General features: G+C 37.9%; 1 protein-coding gene across 11 annotated transcripts in view; it reads right to left on the bottom strand.

Annotated features, from left to right (window-relative positions):
• Positions 1–19,031, bottom strand: part of slc12a7b (solute carrier family 12 member 7b) — an 85,132-nt gene that overhangs the window by 41,291 nt on the left and 24,810 nt on the right. The window contains exons 1-4 of one of the 11 annotated variants that reach the window (XM_053635538.1): positions 5,458–6,061; positions 4,448–4,551; positions 4,176–4,339; positions 2,279–2,478 (exon numbers count right to left, since the gene is read on the bottom strand). The exons of 7 other annotated variants lie outside the window; for them this stretch is intronic. In XM_053635538.1, the coding sequence (XP_053491513.1) occupies positions 2,279–2,309 (31 nt within the window). In that variant the 5' untranslated portion in view covers positions 2,310–2,478; positions 4,176–4,339; positions 4,448–4,551; positions 5,458–6,061. Of the gene's footprint in view, positions 1–2,278; positions 2,479–4,175; positions 4,379–4,447; positions 4,552–5,457; positions 6,062–19,031 lie in introns of those variants that run through there. 3 more of the 11 variants (XM_053635551.1, XM_053635573.1, XM_053635543.1) reach the window with 3 other exon arrangements.

The raw sequence follows: 19,031 nt of genomic DNA, 5'->3' as shown, positions 1-19,031 counted from the left end.
TATACTCATACTGAACATCCTTATGAGTGTTTACTCTTCTATAATTGTATACTATGAAGTCAATGATTTATAATCCCACTGTCTGTTATCACCCAGAAGAGGACGGTTCCCTTAGGAGTGTGGTTCCTTCCTCAAGGGAGATCAATTTTTTTTTTTTTTTTGCTACTGTCACCTCTGGCTTGCTCACTATGGATCTAAATCTACATCCGGATTTCTGTTAAGCTGCTTTGTGACTGTTGTTAAAAGCATTAAGGTTATGTGACTATGCATTTGCTTACTCTGTCTGTAGCCACTTGCAAAGTTCCTTAATGAGCACCAGCCTATAATCATATACTAGGGCATCCTTGAAGGGCAGATCTGCTGCAGTACTGACTGTAGCATAATACACATAAATGTAGCCTGCTCTCATTAACAAACTGCTTGCGTTTGTCTTATAAACCACTGCTTACGATCTGAAGCATGACTCATGGAAAAGACACACTTCCATTTTAATCAATGTTAATCAGTGTTTAAATCCACACCAGCTTTTAAAAACACCCGGAAGTCTATATAATTTCAGTGATATTGTATACATCATCTACATACTCTCTTTACTGAGAACATCAACTGTCCAGTTTCGGTGAGCTTCAGATTTTTGCTGTGGAACATAATGTGGTCTTCTGCTGTTGTAATCCATCCAACTCAAGGTCCTGCATGTTGTGTGTTCTGAGATGCTTTTGTGCTCACCATGGTTGTACAGTGTGGTTATTTGAGTTATCACAGACGTCCCGTCAGGTCAAATCAGTCTGGCCATTCTCCTGTGACCATCCTCTTCTGCTCATCAACATGTTTCCACCTACAGAAGTGCCACTCACTGGATGTTTTTTTTTTTGTTTTCCTCACCATTGTGTGTAAAAATCCCAAGAGATAAGCAGTTTCTGAAATACTTAAATCTAACATCAACAACCATGCCACATTCAAAGTCATAGCAATCGCGTTGTTCCCCCAATCGGATGTTTTTTTTTCATTGTTAATTTGTTAATTAGGTTCTTGATCTGTATCTGTATGATTTTATGTATTGTGCTGCTGCCACATGATTGGCAGATTGGATACTGGCATGATTGTGCAGGGGTAAATGCGTTACAATTAAAACGGCTGCATTACTATATAGAATATTTCAAAATGAAACAGACTTTGAGTGGATGGGACAATAATGAAGTGAAGCAAAACGCTGCGTCCAGAGAGTCCCCAGCCGAAGTTATGCTTATAAAAAGGTTACTGAGACATTTCTATCATCACGTGTGTACTCATCTGTCATTACCGTAGTCATCCCCATCCTCTGTATTACAACCTAAACACCTCATTATGCAGAACATGTCAGTATCCAGGTGATGACATACGACTGACATCTAACACAGCTTTGAATTTGATCATCTGTCTTGACAAGTTCAGACAATGCTGTGTGATTTACAGCTGCGCTCCCCCTAAGGAGCCGCACTGTTCTCATTTCTGCTGAATTTGCTGGGGGTTGCACCAGTCTCAGTGATGAATGACTGCAGGTGGACCTGACATGGAGCGCAGTGGAGTCCTTGAGCCGGCCCATTGCTTGACCTCTCACAGTAGCCATACTACTCTCAGAGAGACTGCGGAGGAATCATTCCCCCCCCGCACTACAACTAGACTGTTTAAAATGACTTCTGCAGTACAGGTTTCTAACACATGTGAGGGGTGAATAGCACTGGAAATGACAGAGAAAGCCGGTCCAGTGGAGCATATTAACTATTACTCTACACAAGATATTAAAATCTGGTATAAACCCAAGAAGCTTGGAACTAATAGTCCAAGACCCGATGAAAGTGCGTGAATCAAAATCCATTCGTGATTGAAGAGCATCATTATTTTGTTATTGAGCGTGCAGTCTATTTATACCTGCTCAGCTCGAACGCTAAGCTGCCTAACGCACACCTAGGCTAGGTTTCCCTAAAAATAACAGTGCCAGAAGCAATAGGAGAAGAAAGAAGAGGACGGTGCACTTCACTCCTTTCGTCCAACGAATAAACTACAGTGCTAAAGCAGTATTAGCAGATCACAGTTAGGATAAACCATGTAAAGGAATTTGTATGCTGGTTACAAGCCTTAAAAACGTATTTAAATATTGGGAAATGTTCCATAAAAGATAGAACTGTCATCTCAAAGTTTTCATAGGTAAGAAATATACACGAATCAAACGTGACAGTTCTGGAACCATCATACTCAAAATGATTAAGCCAAACAGCAAAGCGCGACCCTAGGCACTTACCCTGGCGTTGGGAGCTCTCTCCCTGCTCCATGCTTGATGGAGAGGAGAGGACTGTGCTGCAAAGTGCCTGCGTTTAGGTTCTCCAAAGCCTGAGCTCTCAGGAAGGTGGTACGCTAATCTCTGCTCTGATGATCACCTACTGTCACACTAGCCAACCTGACGCCAGTGACAAATCAGATGCTGATCCCTGAACATCGGCACTAACAGAGAGGGAGGAGCCAAAGGATAGATGAGGGAGAGAGAGAGAGAAAGAGGGCGAGCAAGCACAAAAAAAAAAGAGAGAGAGATGTACTGCTGTTCACCTAGCTGAGTGTACAGTGTTTCAGTACACACCGAGGCTCTAAACAGCATGAGTGAATGGACATCAGAGCACAGGGAAAAAAACCTTGTAAAAAAAAACCCTGTTCTCTACATCACACAAAAAATCCTAAGTGAAAGAGCTTTCTTAATGGCATCTACATAAATCTTTCAATGGTGAGGTCTGGCACGTTCCTCTACACCCAGTTTCACATATGGTCATGGAAGACCTAGTGACTGTGTAATCGGAAGATAATCTGTATTTCTGTTTTCTGGCGTTAAAAGTTTTGCAGTTACACTCCGTAAAGTCTGATCAGTGGTCATTAACCACCTCTTCATCAGCATATGAGCAGAGTAGTAATCACTTAACAAGATTAGCAAAATCCTGCCCTTTTTATAAAACACACAGGCCGAGTATAGGCAGCAGGACCACCTGAAGAACGTATATACTCTAAGTAGAATTGGTCTTTTTACTGTTATATAAACAAATTACTCAGTTGCATGGTTTAAAAAGAAACCTTAAGATGTCTTAAAAAGAAAAAAAGACAGCATTTCATATAACGTGTCATCGCTCAACCAGAACTCATAATACTTGTCTACCACTGTGCAGTTAAAATCATAAATACTCTATGGAAATTAATAACTGGATTTATATCAGTTTTCAAGGTCATTAGAGTGCTGCTAATTGGACCAGTAGAAACCTAACACGATGTAGAATTTAATCCGCACCATATACAATCGATGTATGTCGTAAATAGTAGTTCATAAAGTCATCGAGTTTATGGGTTCTTCAATGGTTATTTATGGCACCATAGGTTCTGCAAAGAACCTTCTTTTTGTCAAGAACTATTTTTCATTGTATAGAGTTCTTGAGATGAGCTGTATGGTTCTTTGGAGATTAAAGAAGTTCTTTATGATTCATTATAGGCTCTTCAGAGCAGTGTATTGGTTCTTCAAGGCATCATCCCTTAACAGGTTAAAGTGAAGCCTATAAGGTTCGTTGTGGGACTGGAAAAGGTTCTCCTGGCATCACTCTTAAGAACCTTGGTTAGTGCTTTAAGGAACCAAAGTAAGGGTTTTTTAGAGAACTTATGCTGACATGGTTCCTTGTGTCACTGCTGTGAAGAACCATTTCTGGGTTCTTTAAAGCAGCAATAAATAAACAGTTCTCTTATGAAATTAAGAGCAAAAGGGTTTGAGCAAAACTTAAAAGGGTTCTCCTGTGGTATTAGGCTGAAAACCCCCTTTTTGGTTTGTGAGGGAAATTACTAATTTTTACTTTGTAATAATTTTGTTCTTGTTCATCTGAGGATAACGCCTAAGAAGGCCATGTCATGTCACTGAGATCAATACAGAATGTTTATCTGTTTACAGAGACACAAACATGTTCTTCTGTTCTAGGTTCGTCTGTCCAATATCCTAAAACAAATCCTGATTGAACTGCCTCAAACTGCTTCTTATCGGTACACAGAATTATGTCATGCTCTGCGTTTCATATATATAGTAGTGGTTTAGTACAAGGGCTTCAGCGCGCTCTCATTATTCTATCCTGCTTTATTCTATCCTGTATTAACCATCTTTCTATAATAAACCTTTTTACCTTCAGAGGACGAGTCTGCGAGTGTTGTCTAATTTCCACGACAATTTGGCATCCCTGGCTGGGCTGCGCGAGTCTTTTCAGTTTTTCTGGACAACAAGCAAACTGGAGGACGCTCGAAGAAAAGTTTCACCCTGAAGTCTGTGTTGACGCGAAGGCGGTTTGTCCTTTGTTGTGCAGAATCATCAAGAATTTAGAATTAGAATTTTATGAAGTCATTGTGTATTGCTGTTTCTATGGAAGGGAGTCAATAACATAAGAAATGCGCATATTACCTTGAGAGAAGTATTACATGGAGTGATTTTTTTATAAGAAGGTCGAGGAACTTCGCCTCTGCGATGGCAGAGATATTGGTGTTTCTTAGATCACAGCTTCAAAACTAAGATATATATATATATATATATATATATATATATATATATATATATATATATATAGAGAGAGAGAGAGAGAGAGAGAGAGAGAGATAATAACTGTAAAAATATTTGCTAAGGGAAAGAGTCTGGGTCGAGCAATAAATAAGTAAAGAGAGTATCTTATTAAGAAGCGCGAGAGGCGCAGTATTTTTACGGTGGGTTATCATCAAGTGGCATGCCCCATTGGCTCATCATACCAGCAGTACATGATACATTTGGCAAATTTAACGCACAAGTAAATTTTACTTAGATAAAATAATAATAATAATAATAATTTAAAATAATGTTAAAAAAAGAAGGGAAGAGAAAACTGTAAGCCCTGCCAAATTGCTGTATGTGGACTTGCCCTCACATGTAAACTCTTTTACATTCTTAAGGTTTGCTCTATTGAACCTATAGGTTATATGAGTAATTGAATGTCTAGAGATTTGGCACACATTTTGAACCTTTTCTGTCTGTGCACGAGAATGCACATTCACTTGATTTTCATAGCAGGTTAAATTAATTAAAACTTTGAAAATTACAGAAAAAATAAAATAAAATAAAATATGCGAAAAACATGTAGCAAAACACATCCTGTAGACATATGCTATGGTATGTACAGGGTGCTCATATGCTGGTCCTAATATCACATTTATGCTTTTGAATTATGAGGAAGGATGTCTGAACAAATATGATATATGAGTTAAAGAATGTGCTTTTCCTGTTTGAACTGCCTCAAACTGCTTATCGGTACACAGAATTATGTCATGCTCTGCATTTCATGTATATAGTAGTGGTTTAGTACAAGGGCTTCAGAACACTCTCATTATTCTATCCTGTTTTATTCCATCCTGTATTAACCATCTTTCTGTAATAAACCTTTTTACCTTCAGAGGACGAGTCTGGAAGTGTTGTCTAATTTCCACGACAGGTTCTAATTGGAACCTTTATTTTTAAGAGTGAATGTCCAGTCCGGGGGTCCCAAGGGGTCCATGAAGCAGAGCCATTTCGGACACAATGTGGCCAAATGTTCTGTTTATTTTTGCTCCGCTAACGGAAATTGATCCTGAAGAAGTTGCACTCACTTTATAGAACGTTAGAAAGCTGGCTAGCTAGCACACAATGACCTGTATATTTCTGTTAAAGGTTCTGCCTGTACAATTAGTTTCCCTTCTTCCTTTTTATCTTCATCTGACAAGTTTTCATATTTAAAGTCAAAAGCTATATTCCTTAAAATGATTGTTTGCCATGTCTGCTGATGATGTCAGGAACACAACTATAGCAACCGTTTCAAACTATTAAGTGGAAATATACATTGCAAACACAGATGAACAGAGTCACACACAGAGTGAAACGTCCCAGTGCGGTTATAGGAAATATACGCACTCTTAGAATGCCACTCGACCAAACAAATTAGTGGACTGGAACTAACTTGTATAAAATGAACATATAATATTTGAATATTTGCATTATTATTATTATTTTTTGGAATTTTCTGGATTCCTACACAAAAGGTTTGAAAACCCCTGCGACTCTCGCACAGAGTGACATGTTTCGACATCACCAGCCAACTGTGTTTCAGTGTATTTCCTTCAAGTGAGCAAAATCCAAATGCATTTAGCTTTTATATATATATATATATATATATATATATATATATATATATATATATATATATATATATATATATATATATATATAACAGTACATTAACAGTGAAGTGTTTACAATAATTTACGACGTTGCCAATAATCTTAATTTAATTGAGAAATGACAACTGCGGTCTATAATCAAATATATTATATATACACTATAATAAAATATATATTTTATATATATAATTATATATACACTATAATAAAAACATGTTCCTGAATGCACATGGACAGAGGCGTAAGACACATGGACAGAGTCCTGAATAAACGTGCAACTTATTAAGCTCAATTTTCCCCAGAAGTCAATAACACAGAACAGGAAACCACAGTAAACAGTAATGTAAATAAAACACCAGCAGATTAGTGGTGTATCATTAATAACATTTCTGTGCCACAGTGTGTCCTTAAATGTTGATAGCGTTGTATATTTATTGCACTAAATGTGTGAAAGATATTTAAAAAAAACAACAAAAAAAAACAAACAAAAAAAACAAACAAACAAAAAAAAACAAATGATACCAGGAACATGTTCAGTAAGTTCTGGTCATTTCAAATGCAATCCCTGACACATACAGAGTATTTCCTTTTCCATTATGAGAAAAAAAAAAGTTTGTTTGAGTGTGTGCGTGTGTCTGTGCAATACATACTCATGGAGACAAAAGTAGTCATTACATGTCGTGGCTTGAAGCCGTCAGCCACAGAAGACTTAAATGAAAGCATGATTAAAGGTCAAGAGTGAATTTGGTCAAATGAGGATAATGTCGACACGCAAAGACTGCTAATGTTAAAAACTGAAAGCAATGAACCTGAAATGAAACACGAGGCGGTTGATGTATCCACCAGAGGGCATCACTAACAAACAAAGCAGTGTCTGCTTTGTCCAATTTTAGATTCACGTCTCACTAAGCATCTCAGTGTTTGGGGTTTATTTTTTTGCTGTTTTTCATGAACTAATCTCAAATGAAAAAACTGAGTTACCAAAAACATAATTCAAATAGCATCATAAAAGTTTGTGTAAAAATCTAAAAACAAAAAAAAAGTTCCTGAGTGCCTAATGAACAGCAGGCACCAGGTGTTTTCCAGTCTGCCTTGGTGAAGGTGAATCTAGCTGGCAAGTTCACTGCATCAGCAATAAAAGTCCTTACAGAAAGAAAGCAGTTCCCTACAGATGTAGCAGAGCAGTGAATCAGCACACAGCAGCTGAATAAAAAGAATAAAATACTGCACAACCTTCTGTACACATGCCTGCCTGCTGTACAGACACTATAGTGTTTGCAGTCAAGCAAGTTCGGCCCCTGTAACTGTTTTACCGTGATACTACAGTACTGTATTACATTACACATAACAGTGACCAGCAGTGTTCATTTGAATACAGAATTTGTTTGTTTGTTTTTTTCCCCCATGAGTTCAATACTGAGAAGAAAAAGGAGCAGCACCGAATGTCGTAACTGTTCATTATCAAGTTCTCGTTTTTATTGATTTCTTTGACTGAAATTGACATGCCTTCAAAATAGCTAAAACATAAGTAGGCCTGTGACGGGCCAATAAACGCAACAACAGGGCATGTTTTTATAAACAAAATATTCAACAACTGGGTGGTGTGACATCGTGACATCGTCCGACACAAAGCATATCTGTTCGCACCCAGAAGCTGGTATTTCAGCATGTCCCGAAGTTCTGTATTCATCTCATCACAGTCATTTTCCAATACGAACAAGTTATTAGTTATGAAAGAATGTCTGCGAAACAATTTCCAGCTGTAAACAACTGTTCCCTCCCACCCCTCTCAAGAACAAGAACAATCATACAATTGGCAAGCAACCAATCCAGTGTGCTATATATTTTATCTAGAGCGATGAAAAAACTCAAATGGAAATCGTCCTCAGAGTAATAAGAATAAATAACTGAATTTGGAAGAATTGGGAACGTTAGCTCGTTTACTAGCAAAGAGGAAATCTTTAAAGGTCAAGGTAAAGAATTTAGGTTAAATGAAGAGTCACTAACCTTTGTGTATTCTGCACTACTACCATAGTACTGTACCAGTATAACATGCAACCCTAGAGTAAAGCAAATTCATTAATTAATAGTCAGCCTGACTTTCATTATCATTAACCTAATCTAAAGTTTGTACAATACTCAAACAACTTTTTTAAATCATTTATTCATTTATTTTCAGTAAACGCTTTATCCTAGTCAGGGTTGCAGTGGATCCAGAATCTATCCCAGGATTGATATCACTGGGTGTGAGGCAGGGACACAATGAATGGGATGCCAGTCCATCGAACACATCAGATACTCAAGTAACTAGTTTCAGTCTAATTCAAATCAAGCAATTTACCTCATTTGTTGAGATGTTGTGAGAATGAATCGTAAAGATGCAACAGCAAACCAAGGACAGGTGTCCAGATAAGCAAAACCGGCCTTGTCTTCTTCTGGACTGTCAGTCAGAGCACTAGTAGCCAATCATGGCCATCTGTGAGCTCATGCACACATTAAATATCAATGGGAATATATTTTTCTCATATGAATTCATAGGGGTGCCAATAATTGTTGCACAGCTCTATTTAACAAAGATTTATTTTGATAAACCTGTGGGGTTTTTTTTCTTTTCAATTGTTGGATATCCATGAGAGCAGAGTATTTTTTTTTTTTTTTTTAAATTTAAACAAAAGATCAAAAGATTAAACAATAAAGACAATTTTTCACAGCCTTCTTTGCTCATATTTACCAAGGGCGCCAATATTAGTGGAGGGCACTGTATATAAAACAGGACAAAGTTCTCCTAATGTATCCATCTGCCTTATGACATTACATAAGCAGCTGTTCAAAAAGAAGTGGTGTGTGTGTGTTTGCTCTGCAGTCGTATAAGTCCATAAATCTAAGGGCCATTCTTTTCACAGTGTGTTTATCATGGAAACTAATGTCATGTTAATGATAAAAATAAGATGCCTTGCACAGTGTTAGCCCATCCCACACTGCTCCACTCAGCTCAGTGGTTTTATTGCTTCCTCATTTTAACGTACACTTTTTCCAGATCTCCCAGCATTCAATTTCTGCAGAAAATCTTACAGGTTTTCACACATACTCGACCCCAGTGTCCTCTACTCTCCTCCCCCAGGCCTTACAGATCCAATCTCCTTTTAATTAACAAAAAAATGCTTGGCCTCACTACTCTCTTAGACATGACAAGACATTAATTAAAAATGTATGGGCTCAAGATTTCTCTAAAAATATATGGGCTCAAGTGCTTTCATATGATCTAATAAACTGTATTCTTTATAATGTCCACCTTTCCTCTTCATAAATTAGACCAAGTGTAGACCATCTGGAATTGATCACCCCTCCTATGACTTGGCTGTTGTGCTATGGGCCAGGACTTCATTACAGTCTTACATGACTTCAGTTTTCGCTATATCAGATGTTCTGGGTTTAGTCTTTGGGGGAAGGTGGGGAGATTAGGGTGGTTCTAATAATTAGGGAATCATAGCCATTTTTAAAGCATCCATTCAGTTAACTGACTTAAAGTCAGAGCTTATGTGGAAAGTTGCTAGACTTATAAGATTTCACATATTTTTATCATTCCTTAGACTTTAAATATAGACAATCAAGGGGGCTCTGTGAATTTTAAAAACCAGTTGAATCCAATAAGTTCTGAAATTCCAGATTGAATGTCCTTTTTATACTGGATTTCTCTGAACAAACTTAATCAGTAGTGGGCTTTTTCAGTTCTTTTCTCTGGAAGTACAGAACTGTAACATAGGTTCTGACAAATATTCTTAAGTGATTGAGTATATTTTTGTCCCATCATTTTATTATTGTGTCTGTTTTGAATAATGCAATTTTATCCCTGACATTTCAGAACTCAACTAACTCTCTAATACCCCCTCTGTCTAGTCCGTACAGGATTTTGCAGAGCTCTCTTTTGATTATTGTGTCCAAAAATGCTTGATTTTGCTGCGGCTTTTTTCAAAATTTGCTATGCAACTTGCTGGGATTTTTGTGCTTTTTTTTTTTTTTTTTGCAAAAAACTACTCAAATTGGTGAAATTGACTGCACAGTCTTTCGTAGTGATGTTTGTTGGTAAATGAGTACAGCCTTTTAGTTGTACTCATGTACGATGCACCTGAATCGAAGAGGGCTTTGACTGAATGCACATTGTTGAGACGCTTCTTGGCCCAAATATTACAGGGTTTGCTTGATTTTGCTTTAATTACTGTGACCGCAAAATCCTGAAGGGCCTGCTCTGATTCTGTCAATCTGTAATCAATAAACAATATAAACAAACTGTGATATTACCATTAATCAATCCATCCATCCATCCATCCATCCATTTTCTAACATAGGGTTGCAGGGAGCCTATCCCAGGGGACTCAGGGTACAAGGCAGGGGATACCCTGGATGGGGTGCCAATCCATGTCGGGGCACAATCACATACTTTGGACAATCTGTTAACACCTATCAGCCTACAATGCATGATTGTGGACTGGGGAGGAAACTGGAGTACCCGGAGGAACCCCTGAAGCACAGGAAGAACATAAAGGCTCCGTGCACGCAGGATGGAGGTGGGAATTGAAACCCCAACACCGGAGGTGCAAGGCGAACATGCTATCCACTAGGCCCCAAACTAAAACATTGAAACTCTCATTATATAAAATTTACAGACCTGTGATCAACAGATTTCCCATGATCATGAGACAAGCAAAATGTTCAAAGCAAAGCAGCTAGTAACCTTAACTCTGATGAGAGAGAGAGAGAGAGAGAGAGGGAGCGAGAGAGAGAGAGAGACACAGAGAGAGAGAGAGGTCATCGATTTTTTTTGTTGGTATGTTTGTAATTGGACTGCACACAGCCACTTGCCTGATAACTGTTCAGCAGATCAGGTCAGGGTCAGAATGTGGATGAAGAGCACATGGCAAATACACACATGCCTCATCCATGTGGTTTTTTGAGCAAAATAACACATCAGGAAGAAGAAATTATACCAGTCCACGTGGCTTCTTTTTCAAGGACATTATTATCAGAGAGGATTTTAACATTTACTCATGACATTTATTGAGCTACATTTATTAATCGCTTTCAAAATCTGTTTGCATTTTAGTCGGGACAAGGCAGAGGTGAAGGCAGAAAATGTAGAGGGGAAGGGAGAGAGCAGAGCAGAGCAGATCAGCATTAACCTTAACATTAACAGAATCCAATAACAAGAGAAGAACCGAGCAAACCTGACAAAGCGCCCTTCTTCTCAGATATGCTTTGAGTAACTAAAAGCTAGTAACTTAATAGAAAACATGCTAGATTTCATTCAAACCACTCCACTACCCCCAAGCCACTCCAACGTCTATGTCAATTCAAGTCAGGTCTATTCTATTCAATTTTATTTAAGAAGTGATATTAACAATAGGAACTGTCACAAAGCACATTTACAGATATGTGCATGTAGATTTAGATCCCTAATGAGCAAGCCAGAGGTGACAGTGGCAATGAAAAAGACGACAAGAGGAAGAAACCTTGAGAAGAATCAGACTCAAAAGTGATCGCATCCTCTTCTGGGTATATAATCGGTATCGGCCGATAAAGGCTATTTTTCCCGCTATCGGCTATCGTGCTTTCGTGCTGTCGATATCGTGTGTAAAGATGATGTCTCTTGTGTAGAATGATGACAAAACTGCAGTTTGTAAGCTCAGTATTGGTATCGGCCGATATCACTCTGAATAATCAGTTATCAGAATCGGCTGAGAAATTTAGTATCGTTGCATCTCTAGTTAAAACCAAACATTAGTAATGAAACTACACTATACTCTAATAAATAAACAACACTCTAAATGTTGTTATCGGAGGGCACAGTGGCTTAGTCGTTAGCACGTTTGCCTTACACCTGCATGGTTGGGGTTCGAATCCCACCTCGAAATCCCTCCTGTGCGTGCGGAATCTGCATGTTCTCCCAGTGCTTCAGGGGTTTCCTCCGGGTACTCCGGTTTCCACCAGTAGGCTGATTGGTATTTCCAAATTGTCTGTAATGTGTATGATTGTGCCCTGTGATGATGAGGGGTCCCTGGCCCTGTGCCCAGAGTTCCCCGAGACAGGCTCCAGGCTCCCTGCGACCCTGTGTAGGATAAGTGGTACAGAAAATGGATGGATGGACTTTGTGATATTTGTTAAAATGCACTTTATATTGTAGGTAAACTCAGAAAAATTTGAAATCTCCATTTTTTCCCCCATTTTTGAGCTCCAAAGGTGGTTAAAATGGGAGCTAAAGGAACTAAAACTGTAAGACTAGATGTTTCTGCGGACAACGGACAATCCGAGAGGTATGGCTTTATTTAACAGGATTTCAACAGGAACCAAATGTTTAGCTTTTTTTTATCACTTTAATGGATCAGACCTCAACTGCAAAGAATTGAGAACATTTCTATCGCTTGTAATTTTGTGAAATGAAAAAGAAAAGAAAAAAACAACATAAAGGTCTTAGATTAAAAATAAATAAATAAATAAAAAAGCGAAACCTTCCAACTTCTGGGGGGAAAAAAAGCATTAGAAAGTTAAAAGAATCCATTTGCCTGGCACAAACCCAGTACACAAATGGAGAATCGAAGCCTGAAGGGCCTGCCTCTACACGAAATGTTCCATATACAGCGGAGTGCAGAAGTTTGCATACCCTTACGACACAATGTCTTTTTTTCTTTGTGTTTTCCTTTTCAGGTTAGTGTATTAACCCATGTTTTGCCATACAAATGCTCACATAGTGCATGTTAAGATATTATAATATACACTAAGAAATTAAGTGATACAAGTTCAAAAGTTTATATTTCCCTTTCTGAATATAACAGAATTAGTTTGTAATATCTGTATGACAAATTTGCTTTCGTAATTGCTCTTTTGAATCTATCTGAATCCCCCATATATGTTAAAGATTATAATTCTTCCAGATTTAAAAATCTTTGACTTTTTGCTTTCGGTCTTGTTAGAGGTTACACCCACATTTCATTTTAACTTCCTGAAATTCTGTTTTGTTGTGTTTTTTTTTAGCAGATGCATTGTACAAAGACTTACATTATTATTCTTTTTTCACCCAGAAATCATGGGATATTCAAACTTTAAAACTCAGCTATATATCAACATCCATACTGCACAAGCTTCATTTCTTTTCAGCTGATGTGTAATACTTTTTTGTTTACATGTCAACAGCACCACCAGCTGCTACATAATGCCATTTTTTCCTTAATGCCAACTCAACCATACCATGAAGTGCCATTACTGATATATTATCAGCAGCACACAAGCCAAAGACAGAGCTGCCACATCTAATCATGTCATGTCACGTCATATTTTGTGTGTAGATACTTAAGCTTATTAGATTATACTGTAGAGTACATGAATGTTGAGAGGCAATTAATGGCTGCAGTTGTCACCGAACTTGATTTAATGCTAGTGTGAGTTATTAACAGAAATCAGACAAACAGAAAAGAACACATCCATTCACACACTATGGACAATTTAGAGATGCCAATCAGCCTACAATACATGTCTTTGGAATGGGGAGGAAACTGGAATACCCAGAGGGAACCCCCAAAGCACTGGGAGAACATGCAAGCTCCACGCAGACAGGGCGGAGGTGGGAATTGAAACCCCAACCCCAAGAATCGAAGCCCCAACCACTAAGCCACATATGTTGGTTAATTTCATTTATATTTAAGGAAAACAGTGTTTCCCTCACCAGCCTCTATTATTTCTCACTTTTGTAGTTAATAAGACAAAATGTTCATCTTGTCAATTTACTGAGAAAGCAGAAAACACAAAGTCCTCTAGACTGAAGACTCACCCGTGAGGGGAAGACATACTGACTGTTAGTGTTTGCGTAATCAATTTATTCGATTATGTACCTAGACTCCCTATGAATTAGTTGCTACTATAGAAATGATAATATACTGGAACCTGTAATTTGAATTACAGTGAGCATACTGTCAGAGCTGCACTGTTAGAAAAACAGAAAATTGCTAGATTAATGGAAAATTAATCTACACCTTCTGACCAATCAGATTAACGAATTCAAAAGCACTGTGGTGTAAATATTGCTACTTCATAAAACCTTAATATAAAGCGTTACCCATTAAAGCATATTGCTGGTATGCTTGTAGCAACGATACTCTATAAACTCACGCACTTCAAAACAGTTCAAATGTTAGATCACTTGGCTGCATGTCTGAAATGTGGAAGTGTGTATTACAAAATGACCTGCAAGCAACTTGTTGCATAATACTTCCAACTTGTCTCGTATAAAGCTGAAAACAAGTATTTCGTCACATCACCTTCTGCAAAGCTGCAGTCATGGAAAAGTTTAGGATGCTGCATCTCTATAGACACAACAGAAGGCCAGTGTTCAGCTCTGATCACTCAAGTCTTATTATGCATAAGGACATAAAAAAAAAAAGGCATGCATATGAGTCACACCCCATCAAACGGCCCAGCTTCATGCACACACATGCCAAAAGGTGATGTCCTCGATATCACAGCTGTGAATCCAGCCTCATCTCAGCAATTAAATTCCTCAACAAGTAATGCCTGTCTTCTATTCGAAAACACCCTTATCCCAGTTTCATTTCAATGACAAGAACAGACCAGCATGCCCTGGCAATATTTAGTTGTCTGGAAATTAAGGGTATAGCAAACATTCCTACTACAGAGCCCTTCTTTTCACTGGGATTGTGAAATGCTACATGTTATGGCAGTGTACAATCTGATATACTCCTACTGAATGGCAAATTGAACTAAAGCAATGCTTAGAAGACTGGAACTTAAAACATTTAATAGGTGATTTAGGTCAGTGAATGTCTTGTACTGTTCTATTATCAGTAATTCCCACAGTCATTCACTGGCCCCAGGGCAATCCAGAGGAAAATAACCCACAGCATAGAGGATGTGGGGGAGACAAAACGGCTCAGCATTAATACCACAGCTAGTACTGCATGTATGGAGTTTAAACCAGATTCTCCATAACCAAAACCTAAATTTGTGATGTTTGGTTGTGAAAATCTCATATTGAACATTTTCACTGCATTCATTCATTCATTTTCAGTAACCATTTTATCCTGGTCAGGGTGTGCAATGGAGGAGAAGGAATACACCCTGGTCAGGATGCTAGTCCATCCATGCACACGCCCGTTCACATACTCATTCACACATACGGACAGTTTAGTGAAGTTCAACTACCAGCATGTTTTGGGAAGAAACCAGAGAACCCAGTGGAAACCCCATGTGAACACCTTCAGAACACACAAAGACAGTACAGACAGTAACCTGAGCTTAGGAACAAACCAGGAAAATTGGATATTTGGATCCTTTGGGTCTGAATTCACCTATTTGAAATTCAGCTCATAAAAATTCAGGTTCAAGAAATTCAAGAAATGATTATAAAGACTTAAAACAGGACACAATTCTGCACTTTACAATTATTATTAGAATTCAAAAATTCAAGGAAAATATTCGGAGTATGTTGAAAGGGTCAATATGTAGACCTGGTGAGAAGCAACACATTTCTGAGGTCAAAGGTTTCTAGCCACGTGTCGGAGTATGCAGTCAAGGTGTATATGGCACTATTTTGTTGAATCCTGCTCCTACCCCGTCCCACAATTATTATATACACTCACTATCCACTTTATTAGGAACACCTGCACATTCATGCAGTTATATAAATCAGCCAGTCATATGGCAGCAGCGCAATGCAAAAAAACAAACAAACAAACAATCAAATAAACAAAAAAAACATTGATCTCTTTGATTTTAAGCATGGCATGGTTGTTGGTGCCAGATGGGCTGGTTTGAGTATTTCAGAAACTGCTGATCTCCTGGGATTTTCACACAAAACACAGAATGGTGTGAAAAACAAAACAACATTGACTGAGCGACAGTGGGTGGAAACGACTTGTTGATAAGAGAGGTCAGAGGAAAATGGCCAGATTGATTTGAGCTCCCAGGAAGGATATAGTAAATAATCAATCAAATAATCACTCTTTACAACTGTGGTGAGCAAAAAAGCATCTCAGCATGCACAAAATATAGAATCTTGAGGTAGATGGGCTACAACAGCAGAAGACCACATCAGGTTCCACTCTGGTCAATCAGTCAAGAACAAGAATCTGAGGCTATCATAGGCACAGTCTCATCAAAACTGGACAGTTGAAGATTAGAAAAATAATCACCTGGTCTTTTTCCAGTCTTCAACTGTACAGTTTGGGTGAGTCTGTGCCGATGATCACCACAGATTCCTGTTCTTGGCTGACAGGAGTGGAAGCTGATGTGGTCTTCTGTGGTTGTAGCCCACCCACCTCAGGATTCGATGTTTTGTACATGCTGAGATGCTTTTCTGCTCACCATGGTTGTAAACAGTGATTATTTGAGCCTCTGATCTCTCTCATCAACAAGGTGTTTCATTCAGCAGACCATCCACTCACAGGATGCTTTTGGTTTTTTCCACCATTTTGTGTAAACACTCGAGACTGTTGTGTGTGAAATTCCCAGGAGATCAGCAGTTTCTGAAATACTCGAACCAGTCAATCCGGCACCAACAACCAAGCCATGCTTAAAGTCACCATTGTGATGTTTGATGTGAACATTAACTGAAGCTCTTGACCTGTATCTGCATGATTTTATGCATTGTGCCACTGGCACATGATTGGCTGATTGGATAACTGCGTAAATGAACAGGTATACAGGAAATAAAGTGGAATGTGAGTGCATGTTTATATCTTCCGTTGATATTTTCTATTGAACGGAGTTGGTTGTATTTCCCAAAATATAAACAAATTTAAACCGCTGTCCTTGACCAAGATAAAGCAGTTACTAAAGGAGAATGAAGGAATGCAGTAAATGTGTCGGCACCATGCAAGCAATACAATCCCAAACTAATCAACCTAGCCTTTCTTTGTCCCATGAGCTTCATATCTGAATGCCAGCTCTCACCTTCATGAAAATAAAAACTGCTTGCCCCTGTAACTTTTTTTTTTTTTTGCACATCTAAGTGCAGTGATTGCTATTGCAGAAATTTTATACCTGAGTCACCATCAATTACTGCAGATGTTGGTCCTGTGCACTGGTAAATGAATAATTCACAAACAGCTAACCGAAACACATTTCCAGCACTATTCAGTCAATGTCATTAGTTATTTAGCATTTCATTCTCATAGTGTTCATTAGTCACTGTTTTAGGTGTCAGTATCACATATCAGTTCGCGTGTCTGTAGTACACTGGCAAGTTGTTTGTGAGATTTTTGGACCCCCCCCCCCCGGAAATAAAAAAATTCACACGGGACACAATAACACACTTTTTCCTGGCATGAGCGACTGTCCAAGTCTGTCTCTGCACATGGCAAGCATGACATAACTAATTATAAATGCATTTCTATTTATTCATTTTTAAACAACCAATGTCATTATCATTGTCATTATCATTATCTGTCTGTTTGGCATCGTGCCTTTACTGACTATATAACATACATATAATATAACAAGGTTACTTGCATGTCCTGAGTGGCTAATACATTCCAACGCATTCCCCCTCAATCAATTTGAAAACTACCGGCAATAAGCATATAAAATGCTACTAATATTACGATAAAGTTAGCAGAAGAGCTTGTGGTGTCGAAGCAAGACGCATCGTGATTGCGTCATGACAACGAGACTATCTGACGGCAGACTCCATTCGGGCAAATAAACAGGAAAATTCTCAGACTTTCTTGTGATTCATTTCCTACTGTTTTGTGCACGCTCTCCTGTTAATTTGAATTCAAATGCTTTTTACATAATATAATTGCTTATTAATATTGAGAGGGGCACTTTTAAATCATTTAGAAAAAGGGCAGGGGCTCGAGCCCCCAGAACCCCCATTCTGCATGTCCCTGATCTTCACAAATGAACACAACTTCTATGAATTTTGAAGCCTAAATACAAACGCCAGATGTAAAAAGCTAAAGGTAGGCGATAAACAAACTACACCATGGTCACATGTCTTCAACATTTGGAAAATAAAAACACTACAACTGGGAAAATAGTATAAATTGATAAATCTAGAATTTGGAAAGTTTGAGTCGGAATAGTTTGCAAGAGTGCGAATATAAACACAACAATGCTGTAGTCGATGAGTTTTCTTCTTCAGCATGATGACACACGCAAAGAAATGCTGTAGAGCAAAGATGCCTTCAAAATAATGAAATTAAATGTTTCTACATTTAAAAAAAAATATGGTAAAGAGCAGTAAACAGTAGTATGTGAAACCAAGTCGATATTTGCTGTGACGAAAAAATAAAAATAGTAGTCTCCGGTACAGATTGTGCAGTTTTATAAGGAAATGATCTGTAAGTTTTATTGAGCATCTTGCAGAACCAGTCACTGTTCTTCTGGAGACTTCAACCATCACACTTGCTTTTATTTTTGCAGCAAAACCCAGCAGCCTTCATTATGTTTTTTTTTTTTTGTCTTAAAAGTGGTCTCTTATGTAATATGCTGCTTTCTTTACTGACATACAAACATTTTTCTGTAACATTAAATTTTTTGCTAGAAAACAAATGTTTTTTTTTACTGACTTAATGTAGAAATCATAAAATAAAAAATCTATAACAAGGTTTGTACTAATATATATATATATATATATATATATATATATATATATATATATATATATATATATATATATATATATATATATATATATACACACATATATACATACATATATTATATATACATATAGACATGCACACACACGTACACACACACACTCACGTATGTGTCATTTATACATGTCATTTAGAAAGATC

Source organism: Ictalurus furcatus, chromosome 1 (genome assembly GCF_023375685.1).
Source record: "Ictalurus furcatus strain D&B chromosome 1, Billie_1.0, whole genome shotgun sequence".
NCBI classification, from domain to species: domain Eukaryota; kingdom Metazoa; phylum Chordata; class Actinopteri; order Siluriformes; family Ictaluridae; genus Ictalurus; species Ictalurus furcatus.
Note: the sequence above shows the minus strand (reverse complement) of the source record. Positions and strands in the feature narration are given on the sequence as shown.